Here is a 20,099-nt window from a genome sequence, read left to right as displayed (position 1 = left end):
AATGTGGATGTTATGGCTGGAGCCATAGTCAGTGGCCTTCTAGCACACTTAAGGGAAAGGCCACCAGCATCACTGCTGGTCCTGAAAGTTTTGAGCCTCTGAACCATCAGTAGCAACAGCCCACCTTCAGACATTTTGTTATGTAAGAAAACAAGTCCCTCTGTTTAGATAGAGCTTTCTGTTACTTGCAGCAAAAAGCATTTCCAACTGATTTAAATGTGTCATAAAAGAGCTTGAAAGAAACTATTTTTAAAAAAATTAAGAGGTGAAAAAAAGGAGTGGAAGAATAAGTATGTATCTTATCTGTATTTTCTAGAATATACCTGTAACACATTTGTAGTAACAATCCAGTAAAAGTTATTTCAAATTTTATAATAGGGGCTTCCCTGGAGGCACAGTGGTTGGGAGTCCGCCTGCCGATGCAGGGGACATGGGTTCGTGCCCCAATCCGGGAAGATCCCATGTGCCGCAGAGCGGCTGGGCCCGTGATCCATGGCTGCTGAGCCTGCACGTCCGGAGCCTGTGCTCCACAATGGGAGAGGCCACAACAGTGAGAGGCCTGCGTACTGGAAAAAAAAAAAAAAAAAAAAAAAGAAATAAAGAGTAGAGGGAAGGAACTCTCCCCAAATCTCCCAACCAAATCCCAAATTCTATAACACATTCTTTCTAACACCTTCTTACTGAGATGCTTCATGCTTTTCCATGATGTGCTTTCCGCCTTGCTGCAACGGGTAATAAATCCAACTTGTTCAACTACAGGTGTGTTCCTGGAGGTCTTTGATTAGAGGGCATTGACAATATTAAGCATTCAAAAACATTTATTGCTATTATTAGCAATTGCTATTTTATAAATTTATTTATTTGGCTGCTTTGGGTCTTCGTTGCTGCACATGGGCTTTCTCTAGTTGGGGTGAGTGGGGCTTCTCTTATTGTGAGCATGGGCTGTAGGCTTGCAGGCTCAGTAGTTGTGGCTCGCAGGCTCTAGAGCGCAGCCTCAGTAGTTGTGGCGCACAGGCTTTGTTGCTCCGTGGCATGTGGAATCTTCCCAGACCAGGGCTCGAACCCGTGTCCCCTGCATTGGCAGGCAGATTCTTAACCACTGTGCCACCAGGGAAGTCCCAGCAATTATTATTTTAAAAAATAATTATTACAGTAAGTCCCCTACATACGAACCTTCAAGTTGCGAACTTTAAAAGATGTGAACGTGCGTTCTCATGTCCAATCACGTAAGTTAATTCACGAGTCTGGAGTACACTGTCATGTGCGTGCATCCTCTACAGTGGTTGTGCTTTTGTGTACTTTGCTGTACAGTGCTGTATAGAGTACAGTGGATGTCCAGAAGCAAAAATAAAAGCAGCGGTATAGAGCTGATTGTGTTAGCTGGGTACCTAGGCTAACTTTGTTGTACTTACAAACAATCTGGACTTACGAATGTGCTCTCAGAATGGAGCTTGTATGTATGTAGGGGACTTGTTGTATTGTTATTAATCATGTGAGTCTAGCATATAAGGTGCATCTCTGGGGATGTGGCTGAGATACCACCAGAAGGCAGACTTGGAATAGGTTGCAAAAGGCCTTTGTTTCATATTGTCTTGTATGACATGGATGGCAGAGCCCTGATATACACCACACACACACACACACACACACACACACACACACACACACACACACACACACACATGCTGACAAATCTCAATCTTTAGAAGGTTCCTCCACAAAGGGAGAAAACTTGTCTTTCCTGTTCACAGCTGACTCTCCAGCATGCAAAGGAAAGCAGGTCACATCATATAGCCTCAACTCAATAAATTTTTCCTGAATGAATGAATTCAAGCATCCTGGGAGACTTTAACAGTTTAATTTAAACATTAATAGATCAGGTAGACAAACATAGCTAAGACATATATAGTGCTTACTCCCTACCAGGAACTGCACTAAACATTGAACATGTATTAACTCAGCTGCCTCTGGTCCCCATCCTATGAAGTAGATACTATTATGAACTCAGTTTTACGGAGGTGAAAACTGAGGCACAGGGCGGTTTAGTGGTTCACCAGGGATCCCATGGCAGGTAGGTGGCTGAGTGAGGATTTAAATCCAGCTAGTCTGACTTCAGAGCCTGCGCAAGATCTTAACCAACATGCTTCACTGCCTTGCAGTACAAAGTAAAGATATAGAGAGTAACAATGTGCAATTAACTTTACAGGTGGATTTGTGTTGTTTGTATCCAAAAACACAGAGAGTACATTTTTTTTCTTCCTTGAGTACGAGGGAAAAATGCTCTTTGAGTATTTTTAATTGGTCATTTCATAGGCCACAGAGTGGAAATTACGTAGATCATATAATTTGACCACAGCAAAATAACATTAGCTATAAACACCAAAAATAACAGGGGGAAAGCAGGAATGAAATATCAGGAATGAAAAAGGGGATATAAGAACAGATTCAGAGGGGATGAAAAATTATAAAGGAGTTCTATTTGTAACTTTATGCCAATAAGTTTGAAAATGTCAATGAGACGGACTTCTTTTCTAAACAAATATAAATGACCCAAAACTGACTCAAGAAGAATCAGAAAATGAATACTCCATTACTTACCAATAACTTTGGAAAGAATATTTAAAGATCTAGCCTTCTAAAATCCATCAAGTCCAGATTGTTTTATAGATGCATTCTTTAAATCATCAATGAGCAGATAGATATCTTGATAATTTAAAAATACCAGTGTGTAGGAAAAAACCAGGATGCTTTCAAAATCATCCTAGAAAGTTAGCATAACCTTGTATCAAATTTGAATGAGAACCTCACCATCCCCTAAAAAGGAAAAAAAAATAATTTTATTTATTAACATAGATGCCCCCTAAAAGCCCTAAGATAAATAAATAATTCCAATCTAACAGTGTATTTTAATAAAAGAACATACATTGACCACATAAAGTTCGTTGGGGGAATATATATGTGGTATAATTAAGGGTGGCATCTTGAATCAGAGGAGGATGGACTATTCAGATTTGGTGTTGGGACAGCTGGCTTCTCGCCTTCTTCAAATCCTTGCCCTATCTTATGCATAAATCTAATTTCCAGATGAATTGATAATCTAACCAACAATATCATCACCACCAACAACAATAACAAAAAAGTTCTGTTACTAGAACATTTAAGCAATTATTCTTGCGATTCTGGGTCTCTTTAAGCAAGGTAGGAAATCTAGAAGCCATGAAAGATAAGACTTACAGATTTGAGTACACAAAACCTTGTAACTGCTTTACAGAGAAAGACCCCCCAATATTATTCAGTACTTAACAAATAATGGGTGCCACATGAAAACATTTCCATAGGTAACACTATGGAAACATTAAGTGACAAAGGCAAATTATAGAACAATATTTATATTTTTAAGATCGATAAAATCGGTAACCCTCTGGCAAGTTTGGTAAAAAAAAAAATTGGCATGGGGAGGGAGAAAATAGAAATCAACAATATTAAGAATGAAAAGGGGGTATAATTTCAGAGAAAAGCAAACACTATAAGGTAATACTAGTTGTAACTTCGTGCCTGTGAACTTGGAACTTGTGAGATGGACAATTTTCTAGGAAAATGTAAATGACTCAAATTGTAGGACCTTTTTTGTAAAGGAAAAATAGAACTTTGTGTGTGTGTGTAGATAGACAGATATAGATGATATAGATAGATAATATATATCAGTGGGTTTGTGGTTTGAAAATGCAGGTTACCTCGGGGGAATGGGTCTAATAATGGGAGGAGGTGACCAGCTAGGCGGAGGGGAGCAGCTGCTTTCTAAAAACAATGCCGCGTGCTTTGAATTCTATACAAGCCACGAATTACTTCTGTTAGAAAGGAAGCAAATGTTGGTGAATGGCTCCCCGGGAAGTCCTAGGAACAAGCAGGAGGTGGGCTAAAGGATGGAGTTGGAATGGAATCCAATGGTTTGTCTGTGATAATCAGATTCCTCCCAGGTCTTACAGTCTCACTCGCCCCCTCTTCTCTCCCTCTCCTTCCCACACTGTGGCCAGACATCCTGAGATCCAAGGGCGTTTTATGAAGGAAGGCAGAGCCGCGGAAAGAGCAAAGGAGACACGAGTTCAAATCCCTACCCTGGTCTGGGATCTGCAGTGTCAGACTTTGGGAGCGTCCCCTCACTTCGCCTGATCCAAGGGTCGCCGTGTCCCATCTGCACCCACCCTCTGGGGCTCCCAGAGGCTCAAGTTTAGTTGTTAAGCGAGTCTAATCCCTCAAGAGCCGTAGATGAGGGGGCGGGGTGGCCGGCGCCTCTGCCCGCAGCTGCAGGTAGGCACATCCCCACCCCCGCTGCCCCCTCCTTCCTCCTTCCTCCCCAGCACACACCCACACAAACCGCTCGCGTCGCGGCTGGAGAGATGCTCCTCGGGAGCCAGCGGGCAGCAGAGCCTCGGCAGCCGGTAGAGCCGAAGAAAGAGCTGGCGGGCCGGGGTTGCGCATGAGATCTGCAAACCACAACGGGGCACAATTCTTATCTTTCTTTCATGCTTCTTTCTTTCTCTTTAAAAAAAAAAAAAAAAAAAACTCCCTTGTTCCCAATGCAACTTGGAGGAACAAGGAGTGGTTTGAAGGAACTGACGCAGAAGTTTTATTTATAAACCTTAAAGAAGTTCTGGGCAAGTCACTCAACAGGACCCGCGAGGCCCCAGGTGACCCCAGTTCCCGGCGCTGGTTCAGCCTGGCAAGCCAACCCACAGCCTCAGGCAGGTGTGCGGGGCGCCCTCTGACTTTGCTTTTGGAGTAATGACACGACCCGTGACCTGGACCCAGGTGGCCTCGCTTGGTGAGCGTCCCCACCAGGTAAGCGCACTCCCGGGGTCTCCACTGGTCACCTGGGTGGGACCTTCAGCTCCTAAGAAGTAAGTCTGCACAGTTTAGCCACATGCATGAGTGGGAGGTTGGTAGGAGAGAGTCTGCTTTTATCACAGGAAATTGTGGGAGATAGGAGTGAAAGATGGTTAAAAAAATTCCTTTTTAAAAATTTTTTGCATTGACGCGCGGGGATGAGATGCATAGGGGGATGCATTTTTGTAGGAAATGGTTGTGGATCGGGGCTGGAGACAGGCGTCTGAATTTCTGCAGGGACTGAAGGGGGAGCAAAGTCCACATTATTGCAGAAACCTATGATGGACGGGAGGTGAGAGGTTATGAGCCTGAAAATGTGCAAGAAATGGTAAAGAGTATGAATCTAAGCATTTTAGAGAAATGTTGGGAGAAGCACTTACCGTCCTGGTTTCACCTGACCCCCGTGCTCTGCCTTCTCCACGAAGATGCTCACAGACACTGGCAACAGTGGACGCCCTCACGCACTGCCCGCGCGCGCGGAGCCCGCGGCGTTCAGCACCTCGGACAGAGCCCCAAAGGGCTGCGCGTGGCGCCCGGTAAGCACAGGGCATCCCGTCTCCTTTGCCCCAGGCCACCGCGGCTCGCCTCTGAGGGCGACTACCTAACCCCGCCCCCTAGAGCTGGGAGAAAGGATTTTCAAATCGCAAGAGCAAACGTGGAACTCAATTTCTGATCCGCTTCTGCTTCCCGTGACTGCAGAGGAAGAGGCGGAGTATAAAGATAGCCCCCAAACTTCCGCAAATACTACAGCTGAACGGGGTGGCCTCCTGGATTTGGAAAGGTGTACCCAAACTTCTTCAAATATTAACATTTATTGAGCGTTTTCCATGTGCCAAGGCCCTGTGCTAGGAGCTCTACATGAGTTATTTTATTGTTATAGCACACCACAAATGTGTCTGTGATTATCCCCATTTTACAGATGAGAAAACTGAGGCAAGAGAGGCTGAGTAACTTGGCCCAGTTTATACAACCACCCAATGGTAGAGCTGTGTTCTTAAACTCCACTCCCGCTGCAGTAGTCAGGAGATGTGTCCGAGCGGAATTCTCACTGTGAAAGAGCTCTGAACTTGGGCTCAGAGAAACAGAGTTTGAATCAAAGCTGTACCACTTACAAACGTGTGCTCTTGGGCAAAATTACTTAACATGTCTGAACTTCAGACTCTGTATCTGTAAAATTAGGATAATAAAGCTTCCCTTGCAGAAGTGTGAGGGGAGGATGGTCAAAGAGATCATGAATGTGGAAAGACTCAGTAAACTTTGAATTGTGGTTGGGTGATGGAGGCAAGAAAGGAGGCAGCAGGTGATTGGAAGAGAAAGAGGGCTGGTAATGACATTAGTGGCACTCTACAGGGTGCTGGGAGGGCTTAGAGGTAGGATTCTGGATGAGCTTAATTCAACATAATAACCCCTTGGCTCTTTAGAGGACTTTGTAGATAGTGTTCACATATAGCCTGCCCTTTGATCCTTATAACAATCTTGTAAGGCAGAATTGGAGTTCTATTCATTTGGAAAGACGATGCTTGCCCTCAATTACTCAGCTACTTAGTAGCAGAGCTGAGGTTAGAATCCAGATCTCCTGCTTCTCTATCCTGTAATCCTTCCACCATGACTGGTCCATCCTCCAGAGCTTGGATTATGGAGCAATTACAGCACTAAAATATATTTAGATAAGCACTGTAAATATCAGGTTGGACCGTGTGAAACTGATGATGGTTTGACCATTTTTTACCTACAGAAACAGTAACGTCATATGGATCAATCTAATAAATGTTCATTGATTATATTCCATTTTGTTCCACAAAGGATTTAAAACAACTTATAAAGATCCACAAGATGCCAGGTTTATGTATATTAGAAGCAGCCAAGAAAATAGAGGAGAAACAAGATGAAGGCTGTAGCCAGAAATAAGATGAATAGAAAATATGCATGTTATAAAGTCCTAGAAACTTGCTTTGGGTCACAAAGTACAATAAAGTGTATATCCAGTCGCTTACATCGGGATATGAGAAACTTTGCAGACGTTTGTAGGAGCTTGTTGCCCCTCCTCTTTTGCATAATTTTTCTACTAGCACTGTGACATGAGTAGTCTTGAAACCAAGGCAATGCCTCAACCTTCTGGAAGATTTACCACTGTGCTGAACAAGGGAAGTTTAACTGGAAATCTGATGCCAATGAGACTCAGGAAAGGGGAGATAAAGCGAATGGTATTTTATCTGCTCTGAAGTAATGAAGTGTTAGCGATTTATAATGGTTCACAGAAGCCCATCATACTTCAAAGTTTATAAAAAGGGCTTCTGCATCCATCAGCTCGTTGGAGCCTCCTAACAGACCTGTAGAGGTAAGAAACTAGGAAGTGATGGGAAGAACAAAAACACAACATCATGACTCGTAGTCCATGTATCTTACTTTTCATGCTTCATGTCATAAACCCACATACCTAGAGGCTAGGTAACTAACCTGAATGTGTGAACCGGGCCAGTTGTAAGGCTACAGAGAATGGCAGGGCCTTTGTAAAACTGGACAATGAATAATCCATCTTAAAACGTTCAAATTAAAAAAAAAATGTTAAAGCACTGTTCCAGTGGAGCAATACATAACTGTGCAGCACATTTAGCCCTCAGCCCAGTATTATGCAGCCTTGTTCTACCCTAATCAGGCTAAAGGTCTGGGAACACATGGGAGTGAAAGAGCCTAGATTCCGTGAGATTAAAGACTCAATCTCTGTCTTTAGACTTCCCACTTATAAACTGGGAAAGATTGAACAGGATGGCTCCTCTCAGCTTCAAAAGTCTAAGACTTCCATAATTTTGTGGATAATGAAATAATTCAAAGGTTTCTGGACAAAAAAGGCAAATAATTCCACCCATTCATCCCCTCCATCAAAACAATGTTTTTTTTTTTTTTTTTTGGTGTTAGTGATGTTTTAGTTTTCAGCATTTCTTTTCCAGTCCCTGTGCCTTCAGAAGTTATGTTAGTCACATTATAGTGGAGATGAATTAAACAGAAAACAGCCCTGAAAAGGATGGTGGGGGTGGGAAGGGAGCACGAGAGTGAGGAACCAGCCAAACTTTGCTCACTTCTCAGTTTACTCCTCTTCTGGAACACTTGAAGAAACCCCTCACCACTTTGGGATTGCTAATTTTTAAAGATAAAAACATGGGGCCTAGAGCAGCCAAAGGGGATGGGATTTCAAAATTCTGGGCATGTACCAGCTCTTTTCAGTCAGGACTGCTTCCTTTTCTTCCAACAAGCTTAGAAAACCTGAAAGGCATCTGCTGTTTCCAGCATTAGGTGTTTTTAACATTCATTCTGTGTGATGCACAGTAGGAGATAAATTCCCAAGTTAAGTAAATTCGGGGACTTCCCTGGTGGCGCAGTGGTTGGGAGTCCGCCTGCCGATGCAGGGGACACGGGTTCGAGCCCTGGTCTGGGAAGATCCCACATGCCGCGGAGCAACTAAGCCCGTGGGCCACAACTACTGAGCCCACGTGCCACAACTACCGAAGCCTGTGCGCCTAGAGCCCGTGCTCTGCAACAAGCGAAGCCACCACAATGAGAAGCCTGCGCACTGCAACGAAGAGTAGCCCCTGCTCGCCGCAACTAGAGAAAGCCTGTGCACAACAACGAAGACCTAATGCAGCCAAAAAAAAAAGTAAATTTGGTCTTGGTTGACTCCCACATTCGATGGGTCACTATTCAATTCTAGCTTTCGAACATCTCTCCAGCTTGATTCTTCCATAACTTCCTCATTTTGGTGCTTCTGACCCTCGTCATCTCTCAGAGGCTCCTCCAGCCTCCCGTCTCACCCTTCCAATCCTGAATTTCTACACATTTCTTCAACACCTAATGTGGAGTAGACACATTGAGTGTTTGATGGTGAATATGAATGAATGAGCCAGCAAGTAATGCCAGTGTTTTAGTGAAGGTTTCCCTTTTTATAAATAATAAAAATTAACTCAAGCTATGCTAAACAGAAACATGGCTTCTAGAGTGTTCACAGAACCCAGAGGGAGCTGAACTGTTGAAGAGAGAGGGGATTCTCTCCACCTCTCATATCAGCTTCTCAGTGTGTTTACTTCATTCTTCTCACTGTGCACTTCAGCCTTTCTGCTTCTCTGTGCATGTGGCTACCTGACCAACGCAGCCTTATCTCCAGAGCCCCTAACACTTCAGTTCCTACAAAGAGCCCAAGATAACTGGTGTTTCGCAGTCTCAATGTCAAATTCTACCCAAGGTCAAGTCAGTCAAGCACATGGGGCAGGTCAGATGGTACAAAGTCACCTACCAAAAGCTGAACACTGTGCGGGGAGATAGATGACAGAGAGAAAGGTCAGTGTGGGCTGGCAGGACATCTCAGAAGAGTCACCCACTCACTGATCTCTGAATGACCCAGGGCAAGCCAGTCCTTCACTCTTGGCTTCAGTTTCTTCGTTTGTTAAATGGGGGAGAGAGGAAATTTGATAGGGCCATTTGATGCATATACACTACCACATGTAAAATAGTAAGCTAGTAGGAAGCAGCCGTAAAAGCACAGGGAGATCAGCTCGGTGCTTTGTGACCACCTAGAGGGGTGGGTTAGGGAGGGTGGGAGGGAGGGAGACACAAGAGGGAGGGGATATGGGAACATATGTATATGTATAACTGATTCACTTTGTTGTAAAGCAGAAACGAACGCACCATTGTAAAACAGTTGTACTCCAATAAAGATGTTAAAAAAAACCATACGTATTAACACTTCATTGGGTTATAAAACCTTGGGAAGTCTAATGAGAACCTGCTGCATGGCACAGGGGACTCTATTCAATGCTCTGCGGTGACCTAAATGGGAAGGAAATCCAAAAAAGAGGGAATATATGTATACATATAGCTGATTCACTTTGCTGCACGGCAGAAACTAACACAACATTGTGAAGCAACTATACTCCGATAAAAAAAAAAGAATCTACTGTATAGCACAGGGAACTCTACTCAATACTCTGTAATGACCTATATGGGAAAAGAATCTAAAAAAATAGTGGATATATGTATATGTATAACTGATTCACTTTGCCGTACACCTGAAACTAACACAGCATTGTAAATCAACTATACTCCGATAAAAATTAAAAAATAAAATAAAAAACAAACAAAACCCTTGGGAAGTAGGAATAAGGGGAAATGGAATACGAGGCCAGGCAAGAGGAAGAGCAAATACAAGGGCTACATTATTGAGCTACTCACGGCTTGAAGACAAGTGCACTGACTGCTCAGTCTTGTGGAAGTTGTATAATCCATCACATCCCACCCAAATCTTTTAAACTCACCAAAACTAGCCTATTAGGAGACGAAAGGGAAAAGCGTTCTCCTGACATCTACTTCCCATCTCCCATTGGTCAACATTTTGCTCTACAAAGGGCTAATCCCCCCACACTTCTGAGCTGAGTAATTCTGTCTCTCCAGGCAGCTGTTGGAGAAACACTTCCTCCAATAGTCAGTTTCTCCTGATCAGTGGGAACCAGGTGTGGGGCTCAGCCATTTGTAGCGGCGACGACAGCAGCAGCAGTGTCCTGACTCTAAGACCAAGGTATAGAACTTGCTAAGGCCACTCAGGCAAGAGAGCAAGGTGAGCGGCCAACCGCCAGAGAGGGTAAGCAGACAGGGAGATGTGAACCTGTGATGATACATAAAGCGAGTCTGGCGTAATTTGCGAGGCTCTTGTCAACTAGCTATGTGAACTGCAATCTTTTATTTTTATTTTTTTAAATTAATTTTTATTGGGGTATAGTTGCTTTACAATGTTGTGTCAGTTTCTGCTGTACAGCCAAGTGAATCAGTTATAAGTATACATATATCCCCTCTTTTTTGGATTTCCTTACCATTTAGGTCACCACAGAGCACTGAGTAGAGTCCCCTGTGCTATCCAGTAGGTTCTCATTAGTTATCTGTTTTATATACAGTAGTATATATATGTCAATCTCAATCTCCCAACTCATCCCACGCCTCCTTCCCCCTGTACCCAGTATCCATATGTGCATTCTCTACATCTGTGTGAACTGCAATCTTTTCAACCCAGTTTTCTTGACATGAAAAGTATAAGGCAAATGCAGCACGCCAACAGTTAATGTTAAGGCAGAACATTTTATCTGGGCTGCAAGAATGAGGGAAGGGTCTGATTCTGTCCTCACACGGAGCTCCTGCATTTTCCTCATTTAAGGAATTTCAGTGGGGAGGCCCACAGTGAAAAAATGGTTAGAGACAACCCCCAAAATAGCTCACTGTGGACAGAGAATGTTATCTCTATAGATGGGCTAGAAATTCCAGACCTCAGAGAACGACGCAGATGCTGCGCCTCCATTCTGCTCTCTCCTTACGGGCCAGGGCAGTGTTGACTGGGGACAAGCCTGGGCTCAGGGGAGGAGGTGGCCACTGATTCCAAGTGAAGGGAGAGGAGCATCTCCCAGTTACTCCATCTTCTTCCCTGCTTTCCTTTTCTCTTTTGTTCCCTACCTGCCTCCCCTACTCCCTGCACCCCCTCCCCAGACTTCAAGGTAGTCCAGAGCTATGTGATTTGCACCACACACAACATGGAGAGATAACCCAATCATCCACCCATGTCTCCTTCCCATCTGCCTTTCTTTTTTCTCTTCCTCCCTTCCTCCATCTTTTCCTTTATCTTACTTTCGAATTATCACACAGCTGATGGGGGACAGAAGACAGGTTTCCTGCCTTGAGGGGCTCAGAGATATGGGGAGGGGGTGGACCCAGATGATTAACCAGATCAATACTTCAATTGAGAAAGGTGAACCCAGGGGATGCAGTATCCACTTTTTTCTTTTTCTATGTTGTGTGTGTGAGTGAGTGTGCGTGCATGTGTGTTTGTGTGTGTGTGTGTGTGTGTGAGAGAGAGAGAGAGAGAGAGAGAGAGAGCACACGCAAGAGAGAGAGTGAGAATGTAAAAATGATGTATAATACTCCAGTGTATGAATACGAATATACTACAATTTCTTTATTTTCTTCTTGATGGGGTTGTTTCTAGTTTTCACTGCCAGGATCATTCTTGCACACGTTTTGCTATGCGTATTCATCAGTAATCTATTCCTGTGAACAAAGCATCCCCAAACGAGTGGCTTAAAACAATAATCATTTATTTGCTCATATTTCTGCGATTTGGGCCAGCCTCTGGGAACTTCTGCTGGCCTCACCTGGGTTCCCTCACGCAGTTGCAATCATCTGGGGCCTTGGCTGGCCTGAGATGGCCTTGGGCACACTGATGTTGGCTGGGGCTGTCAGCTGAAGCGCCCTGTGTCCTTTCTGGTTAGGGATACCCCCAGACTTCTGCACATGGCAGTTGGATTCCAAGAGAGCAAATCTTGAAGCTGCAAGGTTCACTAGGGCTACGCCTTGAATGTCACACAAAGTTAGGTCTGCTGCATTTTCTTGGTCAAAGCAAATGACAGGCTGATGCCTCCTCTCCGTGGGAGGAGAGGCAAGAACTCATTGCAAGCGCTGTGCACACTGGGATGGCAGGACTTTGTGGCCATGCTTTTCAGTCTATCACACACCTAAACCCAGGCATGGAATTACTGGGTCAGAGTGTAGGCATTAATTTAGCAGAGCCAATTTATGCTCCCCCCAATGTGTTCCTGAATCTTCCCATCGTTCTCCATCCTTGGTACTGTCGGTCTAATTTTAGCTGTGCTGGAGGGTGTAGTGGTAACTCATTGTGCTGTGATTTGATTTTCCTTGATTACGAACAAGGCTGGGCACCTTTTTCTGTGCTTATTGGCCATTTGCGTATCCTCTTTTGGAGGAAGTGATTTGTAGGAGTTCTTTATATAGTCTGGATATGAGTCAGTTGTCATTTTATTCCTCTTTCTCCCTTTCCATCCTGAGTGATTTTTCTCTTGATTAAAAAGGAAGTAACATTTGAGCTGAGAATTGAGGGGTGGTGAATAATTAAAGAAGAGCGGGGAGGTCTTAGAGTTAGAAACATGAACTGGGTTAGAAGGAATTAAAATAAAAAGTGGGGCATTTGAGAAATGACCAGATTTCAAGATAGATGGAGTATAAAGAGAACAGGCGTAGCAGGGCAGAGGCTGAAGAGGTGTGGCCAGGATGTGAAGGGCCCCTTGGATGGAATGGAAAACAGCATGCTCTCACTGCACGTTGCCTTTCTTTTATTTAGCCCTTGAAAAGTCTGCCTTAGATGTCCAGAGTTTGGGGACTAACAAGCTTACAGACACATAGAACTGTGATAAAATGATCATATGACCACAGAAGAGTTAAAATGACAGAAAGAGAAGAGAAAGAATGGCCACAATTGGGGGGCGCAGGCGGGTAGAGAGAGAGAGGGAGAGAGGAAAAAGGACTCAGTAGGAGATTGAAGAAAGAAGCGCAGAGTTGAAGAGACAGAAACAAACTTCTTGTGAATACATTTAATAATATACAGTGTCTTTGGATGGTAGGGATTTTACAGAAAATGTCATAGGAACACACAAACACAATTGCAGCAAGATCAGACTGACATGGCATTATTAGAATAATGCATTTGGAAGCAGCAGAAAATGATCTGAAGCAGAAAGATACAACCTAGACTGTTAACCACAGTTGATTCTGAAGACATGAGTGGCTTCAAGGTGGGCTAGGGCGTGTAAAGGGTACTCTTCTGCTTTATATACTTAAGTGTGATTTGGGCTTTTTTTAAAAAAAAAAAAAAACAAAGTATCTATTCATGGATTAAAAATTTTAAAAGGCAATATACCCATCTCTCAACTTTAGCCAAGAAAAGCTGTTGACTTCCTATTTAGTAGAGGAATAGAAATTGCTCAATAACTGATCAGGGTAGTGGGGTAAGAGGAAGGATGACATATGCATCAGAGAAGGAAAACTCAGGCATTGTGACACCTGCTCAGCGGAGCCTGAGGGACAAAAAGTCCACATGGAGGGGCCGTGCTGGCCGAGCACGGCCAGTGAGGGACCCGGGGCTGGCAGGGCATCAATTCTGGGAGACCATTTCTCCTTATTTGTGGGAGACCTCGTGACCAACACCCATTTTGGAGGCTCTGAGTCCAGGAATTAGGTAATTGACATGAGGAGAACCAAAGCAGAAAACCCAGGTTTGACAGACCTCAGCGGGGGGAGCTCTGGAACGAGCTTTATTTCCTAACATTCGTGAGCAAAAAGGCAATCCCCTTGCGTCCATCCTCTGCCTCAGATCTGTTCAACCAGAGAGGAGGATGTAGCATTGCATTATCTGAGCTATTCTGAGAGTCTGAATGAGGAGGAGGAGAGCTCTGACATCTGCTTGAACAGCGGGGACTACAACCTGGAAATGGACAGCTGGATTGCTTTTGTTTTACAATATTTCCCCCCTACGACAATGGTGATACATGTTTAGTTTAGGAAGTACAGCAAAAAGAAGAAAAGGAAAACTCTTCATAATCCTATCACCATTTTGGTGTGTTTCCGACTGGTCTTTTTGATACACACCTAGAACTACACTGCACTAAACCATTATTTATGAGGTAACCTATGAAGTGTGACTCATTGCTAAACGCTGAGGCTACAACAGTGAACAAGATAGACTCAGACCTTTCCTTATGGAAACTTAGACTTTAATGATGCCGACAGACAGAAAACGAAGTTTCTTAAACTGCATTTGTGGTAAGTCTCACGCAGTCAACGCAGTAACAGCTTGCATGTTTTACTGCTTGCTCTCTCCTAGGCGTCATGCTAACCGCTTTACGTGTGGTTACGTGTTTTATATACACTGTCTCATTTAAACTTCACAAAGTCAGGTAGCTTGCCACTGTCACCATAGTCACCCCTGCCATGTTACAGATGAAGAAATAAACCCAGAGAAGTTAAATAACCAAGCAAGGTGGCATAACTTGGGGTCAAACTGGGACATGACTGTATCCAGACTCTGTAACAGCCTTGCTGCTCAGATCAGCTCTATAGAATACATGACCCTTTTCTCTCTTCTTCCCTTGCTAGGTCTGATCGCCACTGTGGCTCAGAGACTCTAAGCTGTAGCCAGTATGATGGATGACGACACCGAATTGAGGACTGATGGAAACTCACTTTTAAAGGCCGTGTGGCTGGGGAGGCTCAGGCTGACCAGACTCCTCCTGGAAGGGGGTGCTTATATCAACGAAAGCAACGACAAAGGCGAAACGGCTCTCATGGTGGCATGTATCACCAAACATGTGGACCAGCAAAGCATCAGCAAGTCCAAGATGGTGAAGTATCTGCTGGACAACAGGGCAGACCCCAATATTCAGGATAAGTCTGGCAAGACCGCCCTCATCCATGCTTGCATCAGAAGAGCTGGGGGAGAAGTGGTCTCCTTGCTACTGGAGAACGGAGCAGACCCCAGCCTCGAGGATCGCACAGGGGCTTCAGCTCTGGTTTATGCAATAAATGCAGATGACCAGGATGCATTGAAACATCTCCTGGATGCCTGCAAAGCCAAAGGCAAGGAGGTGATTATTATAACAACGGATAAATCATCTTCAGGCACCAAAACCACCAAGCAGTATCTTAATATCCCTCCTTCACCCAAAGAGGAAGACAGAAAGTCACCTCCACTGTGTGCAGCTCCCTCAGATATTGAACTGAAGGCTCCAGGCCTGGGCTCTCCACCCAGTGAGAAGGAAGATGATTTCTTTAGCCTCCAATCAGGGCATCCAGGTGGTTGCAACACCTCCAAGCCTCCTAATGAATCGGGGTCACTCGCTAGGAAAGTCGGGAACCTCAAAAGGGCCCGTTTGCCTCAACTGAAGAGGCTCCAATCTGAGCCCTGGGGCCTGACCGCGCCCTCTGTGTTGGCCGCCTCTATGCGCCAGGATGAGCCCCATGGCACAGGTGCAGACAGCGAGGTCATCAAGAGCATCAGTGACGTGTCCTTCCCCAAAAGGGGCCCCCTCTCCAGAACCAACAGTATTGATGGCAAAGACCCCAGCCTCTTCCACATGGCCACGGAGCAGGTTCTGAAGATTCCAGCCTCTTCGGCACCGGCCTCATGGAAGGCAGCCTACGAGAGGAGTCAGCCTCCCCACTCACGTCTGGCCAGAAGAGGAGCTCTCCCTATTGACCAAGAGAAGGGTGGTATTGGCCCATCAGGCCCCTCTGCTCTCAAAGATGCAGTGTCCCTCAAACGGCTGGAAAATGACCTCTATGATTTAGATTTACAGCCAGGGGCCGATCCGCCCAACTGCGTTTCCCTTGAATCAGGCAAAGGATCCTTAGATCGGAAGAAGCTCAACAACTCCCACTTGTCTCTTTTCCAGGGCTCCGGGGAGGCCCTGGATGCTGTGCCCTGCACATCTCCCAGCTCAGCGCACCACAGGCCACCCCACCTTCTAGAAAGACGGGGTTCTGGAACTTTGCTACTAGACCGAATTTCCCAGACCAGGCCTGGCTTCCTTCCGCCTTTAAATGTAAATCTGAACCCACCTATCCCGGATATTAGATCGAGCAGCAAACCTTCCTCTCCACTTGCTAGTGGCTTAAAATCCATGGTACCTGTTGCTCCAAGTTCACCAAAGAGAGTTGACTTGAGAAGTAAAAAGAAACTCCTCAGAAGGCATTCTATGCAAGTTGAACAGATGAAGCAGCTGTCTGACTTTGAAGAAATCATGACCTAGAAGCTTTTACAGTGAGGTGTTTTTTTTTTTTTTTTTAATCTATGTAGTTTATGAAAAGTACCATAATCTAGACCAACACGGTCATGCAGAATCTCTGCATCTTGATCACTCCTTAATGTTGGTGTGTGGCTGCTTCAGAAGAGACGGAAAGGGTGCCGCTTCCCTTCTGAAAGAACATCTGGGTTTTTATAGGCCTACTTGAAAAGAGCCCAGTATAATTGGGTTTTGGAGATGAAATTGCCAAAAAAAAAAATCTCCAAAGGAAGAAAACCTTTGGAGTTTGAAAGTCACACAGCAGGTACAACGATCTAAGCTGCTGACACCCATTATTTTCTATCAAACAATTTAAATCACAAGATGGTATTTGGAGGATGTCATGTGTAATAAATCTATAAAGTGCCTACAAAGAAAACGAGGCTTTTTAGAATGTGCAAAAGTTCAAAACCAATCTTTGGGCTGCTAAATATGGGTATCTGTGTTACATCTGGAGGAAGAGAAGTAGAATTCTCCCATCAGAGAGGTTCTGGTATTCGGGTCCTGCCTCTTGCCATGTCATGGGGCACTGGCTAGCGTAGCATAGTTGAGATCTTTCAGAACTCCGGTAACAGGCTTTAACCATGTACTAATTAGGGTGTGCTTTGAGTCCCCAAATATTAGATCTACGTGTCCCCCAATTTCTGTTGTGTCACAGTAGCTGGTGCCTCAGAGATGAATCTTGCCCAGAAATGAAACTGGCCTTGGCCTCCTGCCCTGACATAGGTTCTGTGTTGAAATCTTGTGAAAAACAGTCAGGGGCTATTAGCCAATTTGGAGTTTTGTATTATACAACTCATAGAATAGACCCATAAGAAGCGTTTCCTGATTCTGCTTTAAAAAAAAAACTTGGTAAGATCTCTCCAAACTAGAATGATACATGGTGGTGGGAAATGCACATATTACAAGGTAGAGTAGATGGTTCCCAGGCCAGAGGCAGTGGGGACCACTTGTAGCCTGAACATTTTAAGGGATGCAAACTGTCACTTCCCCTTCACTTTTCTGGGAAATTCAAGAACATCTGGTTTCTTATTTGCCTGAATTATCTATGTGATGGGAGATTTGTAGAAATAACCTGTACAACCTTTTCAAGCCACTTTGCACGAACCCAAGAATGGAAGCAGACATTTAGCACATTTGGTGTAATGTAGCCACATTCTAGATGAAGATATTTCTGGTTATTTTCCCATTTATTGTTTTCTTTCATGCTGCTTAGATATGTTTGCTCTATGGTTAAAAAAATTCAGTAGTCCTTGGGGATAGCATCACACAGAGGAAAGAGGAAAGACTCTGAGATTGGGGTTTGTATCTCTATTTCATCATTTACCAGCTGCGTGACCTTGAGGAAGTGGCTTAACTTCTCCAAGCCTCCACTCCCTCATCTGTAAAATGGGGTTAGTAATGCTTCACCTTACAAGTGTGTGGTGAGAATTAAATGAGATAATGTATGAAAGTGCCTGTAACTGTGCCTGGCACAGGTAGAAGTAACTGGAAAAGAGGCAGCTGATTTTAATACTCCTTTAGACCTCCGAAGCCTCAAAATCTCAAATAATACCTAATACCCTACACAAAGTGAAGCAAAGTCTAGCTGAAATATTCAAAGGGTCCCTTGAGATTCTCAGGGGTTCTGTAAATACTGAGCCTTAAACTCATTTGTAGAGTAAAAGAAATTCTGCCACAGAAGCTCTGCATATCAGACCATTTCTATAATGACATTTGCTAGAAATGTATCTGTATATCCCAATCAAAAGTGCTAATGATGCTTATATATACACCAAATGTTTGTTTTTTAGTAATTCCTTTAGGGCAGGCATGTGCTCAGCCTCAGCACTGTGGATCTTTTGGGCTGGATAATTCTTTCCTGTGGGAGACTGTTCTGTACATTGTAAGCTGTTTAGCAGCATTCCTGGTCTCTACCCATTAGATATCAGTAGCAACCTCATCCTAAATTGTGACAACCAAAAACGCTTTCAGACATGGCAGACGTCTCCTGGAGGTGATATCACCTTAGCTGATCACCACTGCTCTAGGAGAATGATTGTGTACATGGTAGAAATACGTCAAGAGCAACCAAACTGCATGAAGGTGTAGGTCTGGCTGGCTGGCTAGGCTGTCCCTCTAACTTAAAGGCAATTCAAACTGTAATTTAGTAAGATGACTCATATAAAACGTGGGACTTCAGGATTCTTGACCTGAGTGCTAATGGCCTCTTGTACTTGGCAGGAAGGGAAGAAAATGAGAAGAACAGCACATAAGCTAGTGAAAATCTAGGGCTCATGACCTTGGTTGAGCGTCACAACCCATATGCTTTTCAGGACCATTTAGATGGTAATAGTTCTTACCAACTGGACACGATTACAGGCAAAGCAACCATTCTGATGTATTAAAGAGAGGACCAGACAGGCAACCACCGTTCTCAGCAGCTCATTAAAGGAACACACACACACTACACATTTTAAGTACTTTTCCTATGGTCATTAGTGTCAGTTAAAACTGACCTCTGCTAGTATTGATAGTATCTAACTGTGGGGATAGCAAGACACTGCATAAGAGAAGTTTTCTAAACCTTTAGCGAAGATTTGAAAGCCTAATTTATCCTAAGTAGTGAATGTGGTACATTCATAGCAATTAGCGTAGGTGAAACGCTAAACATGATGAGTTGCCCATTTGGAATAGCCTGTCCATCCATCACACAGATGCGTAACAGCAGGTACGCTCATGCCACTTACTGCCTGCATCCATCAGTTGTGACCTTTCCATTGGCCTTTCTGTAGACGGTCATCAGGAGAGTACCTTGTTTCATCACTATCTGAAGATGCATTAGTTGAATTAGACTCTTCCAAACTAGTACAACCACTGCAATACTTAATTACCGTTAATGCATACATACGCAATTTTCTTCGTGTTAACAAACCTCAGAGAAATGCTTTTTAAAAGCATATTTAGATTGAATCACGCTTCCTAGATCAGAGATTTGGGGGCACCTAGGGTCACTACAGAAGATAGCCACAAACTAGTTTCAATAACCCATCTACTTAACACTCTCTGGAATGTTTATCAAAATATATTATAGAATGTGAGTCTAAAGTTTCAGATCTGGAATTTGGGTTCAATTCTAGACATTCTAAAGCCTTTGTTTGCTTAAGTCCATCATTGAGTCTCTTAGAATTTCATCAAGTAAATGCAGGTTTTGTCTGATCTTCCTCCTTTGTGTGTGTTGCTTGAACTGGTTCTCCACACTGTTCTATCCTAGTCTCGAGCTGACGATGTGCTCAAGGATGTATCAAAATCCATGTAAAGGAACTATTTAGATATTTCTAATATGTCAATAAAAGATATATTACAATCCTCCAAGAGTAAGTATTCCCATTTTTCTTAGTGAAATCTCAATTATAAATATTACCTTTTCCTTAAGATGGGTTTGACATGACTGCCTGGTAACATCGACCTGAGCAAACACCTACTATTTTATGTACACGTGATTTAAAAAATGAATTTTTAAATTAAATTTAAATTTTTAAATTTAAATTTAAATTTAATTTAAATTTAATTTTT

At 43.7% G+C, this 20,099-nt stretch overlaps 1 protein-coding gene and 1 long non-coding RNA gene across 5 annotated transcripts in view; one reads left to right on the top strand and one right to left on the bottom strand.

The window, feature by feature from the left end:
• LOC136793855 (uncharacterized) overlaps positions 1 to 5,545 on the bottom strand; it is a 66,376-nt gene extending 60,831 nt beyond the window's left edge. For 2 of the 4 annotated variants that reach the window (XR_010839862.1, XR_010839860.1), the window contains exons 1-2: positions 5,265 to 5,545; positions 4,366 to 4,539 (exon numbers count right to left, since the gene is read on the bottom strand). This is a non-coding gene — a long non-coding RNA (uncharacterized lncRNA). The remainder of the gene's footprint in view (positions 1 to 4,365; positions 4,540 to 5,264) is intronic. The other 2 variants (XR_010839863.1, XR_010839861.1) reach the window with 2 other exon arrangements.
• Positions 4,437 to 19,842, top strand: ANKRD34C (ankyrin repeat domain 34C). The gene is made up of 2 exons (XM_067030077.1): positions 4,437 to 4,839; positions 14,860 to 19,842. The coding sequence occupies exon 2, from the start codon at positions 14,904 to 14,906 to the stop codon at positions 16,509 to 16,511; it is 1,608 nt and encodes a 535-aa protein (XP_066886178.1). The 5' UTR covers positions 4,437 to 4,839; positions 14,860 to 14,903; the 3' UTR covers positions 16,512 to 19,842.
• The last annotated feature ends 257 nt before the right edge of the window (positions 19,843 to 20,099 follow it).

This window comes from Kogia breviceps, chromosome 3, assembly GCF_026419965.1.
Source record: "Kogia breviceps isolate mKogBre1 chromosome 3, mKogBre1 haplotype 1, whole genome shotgun sequence".
NCBI lineage: Eukaryota > Metazoa > Chordata > Mammalia > Artiodactyla > Physeteridae > Kogia > Kogia breviceps.
Note: the sequence above shows the minus strand (reverse complement) of the source record. Positions and strands in the feature narration are given on the sequence as shown.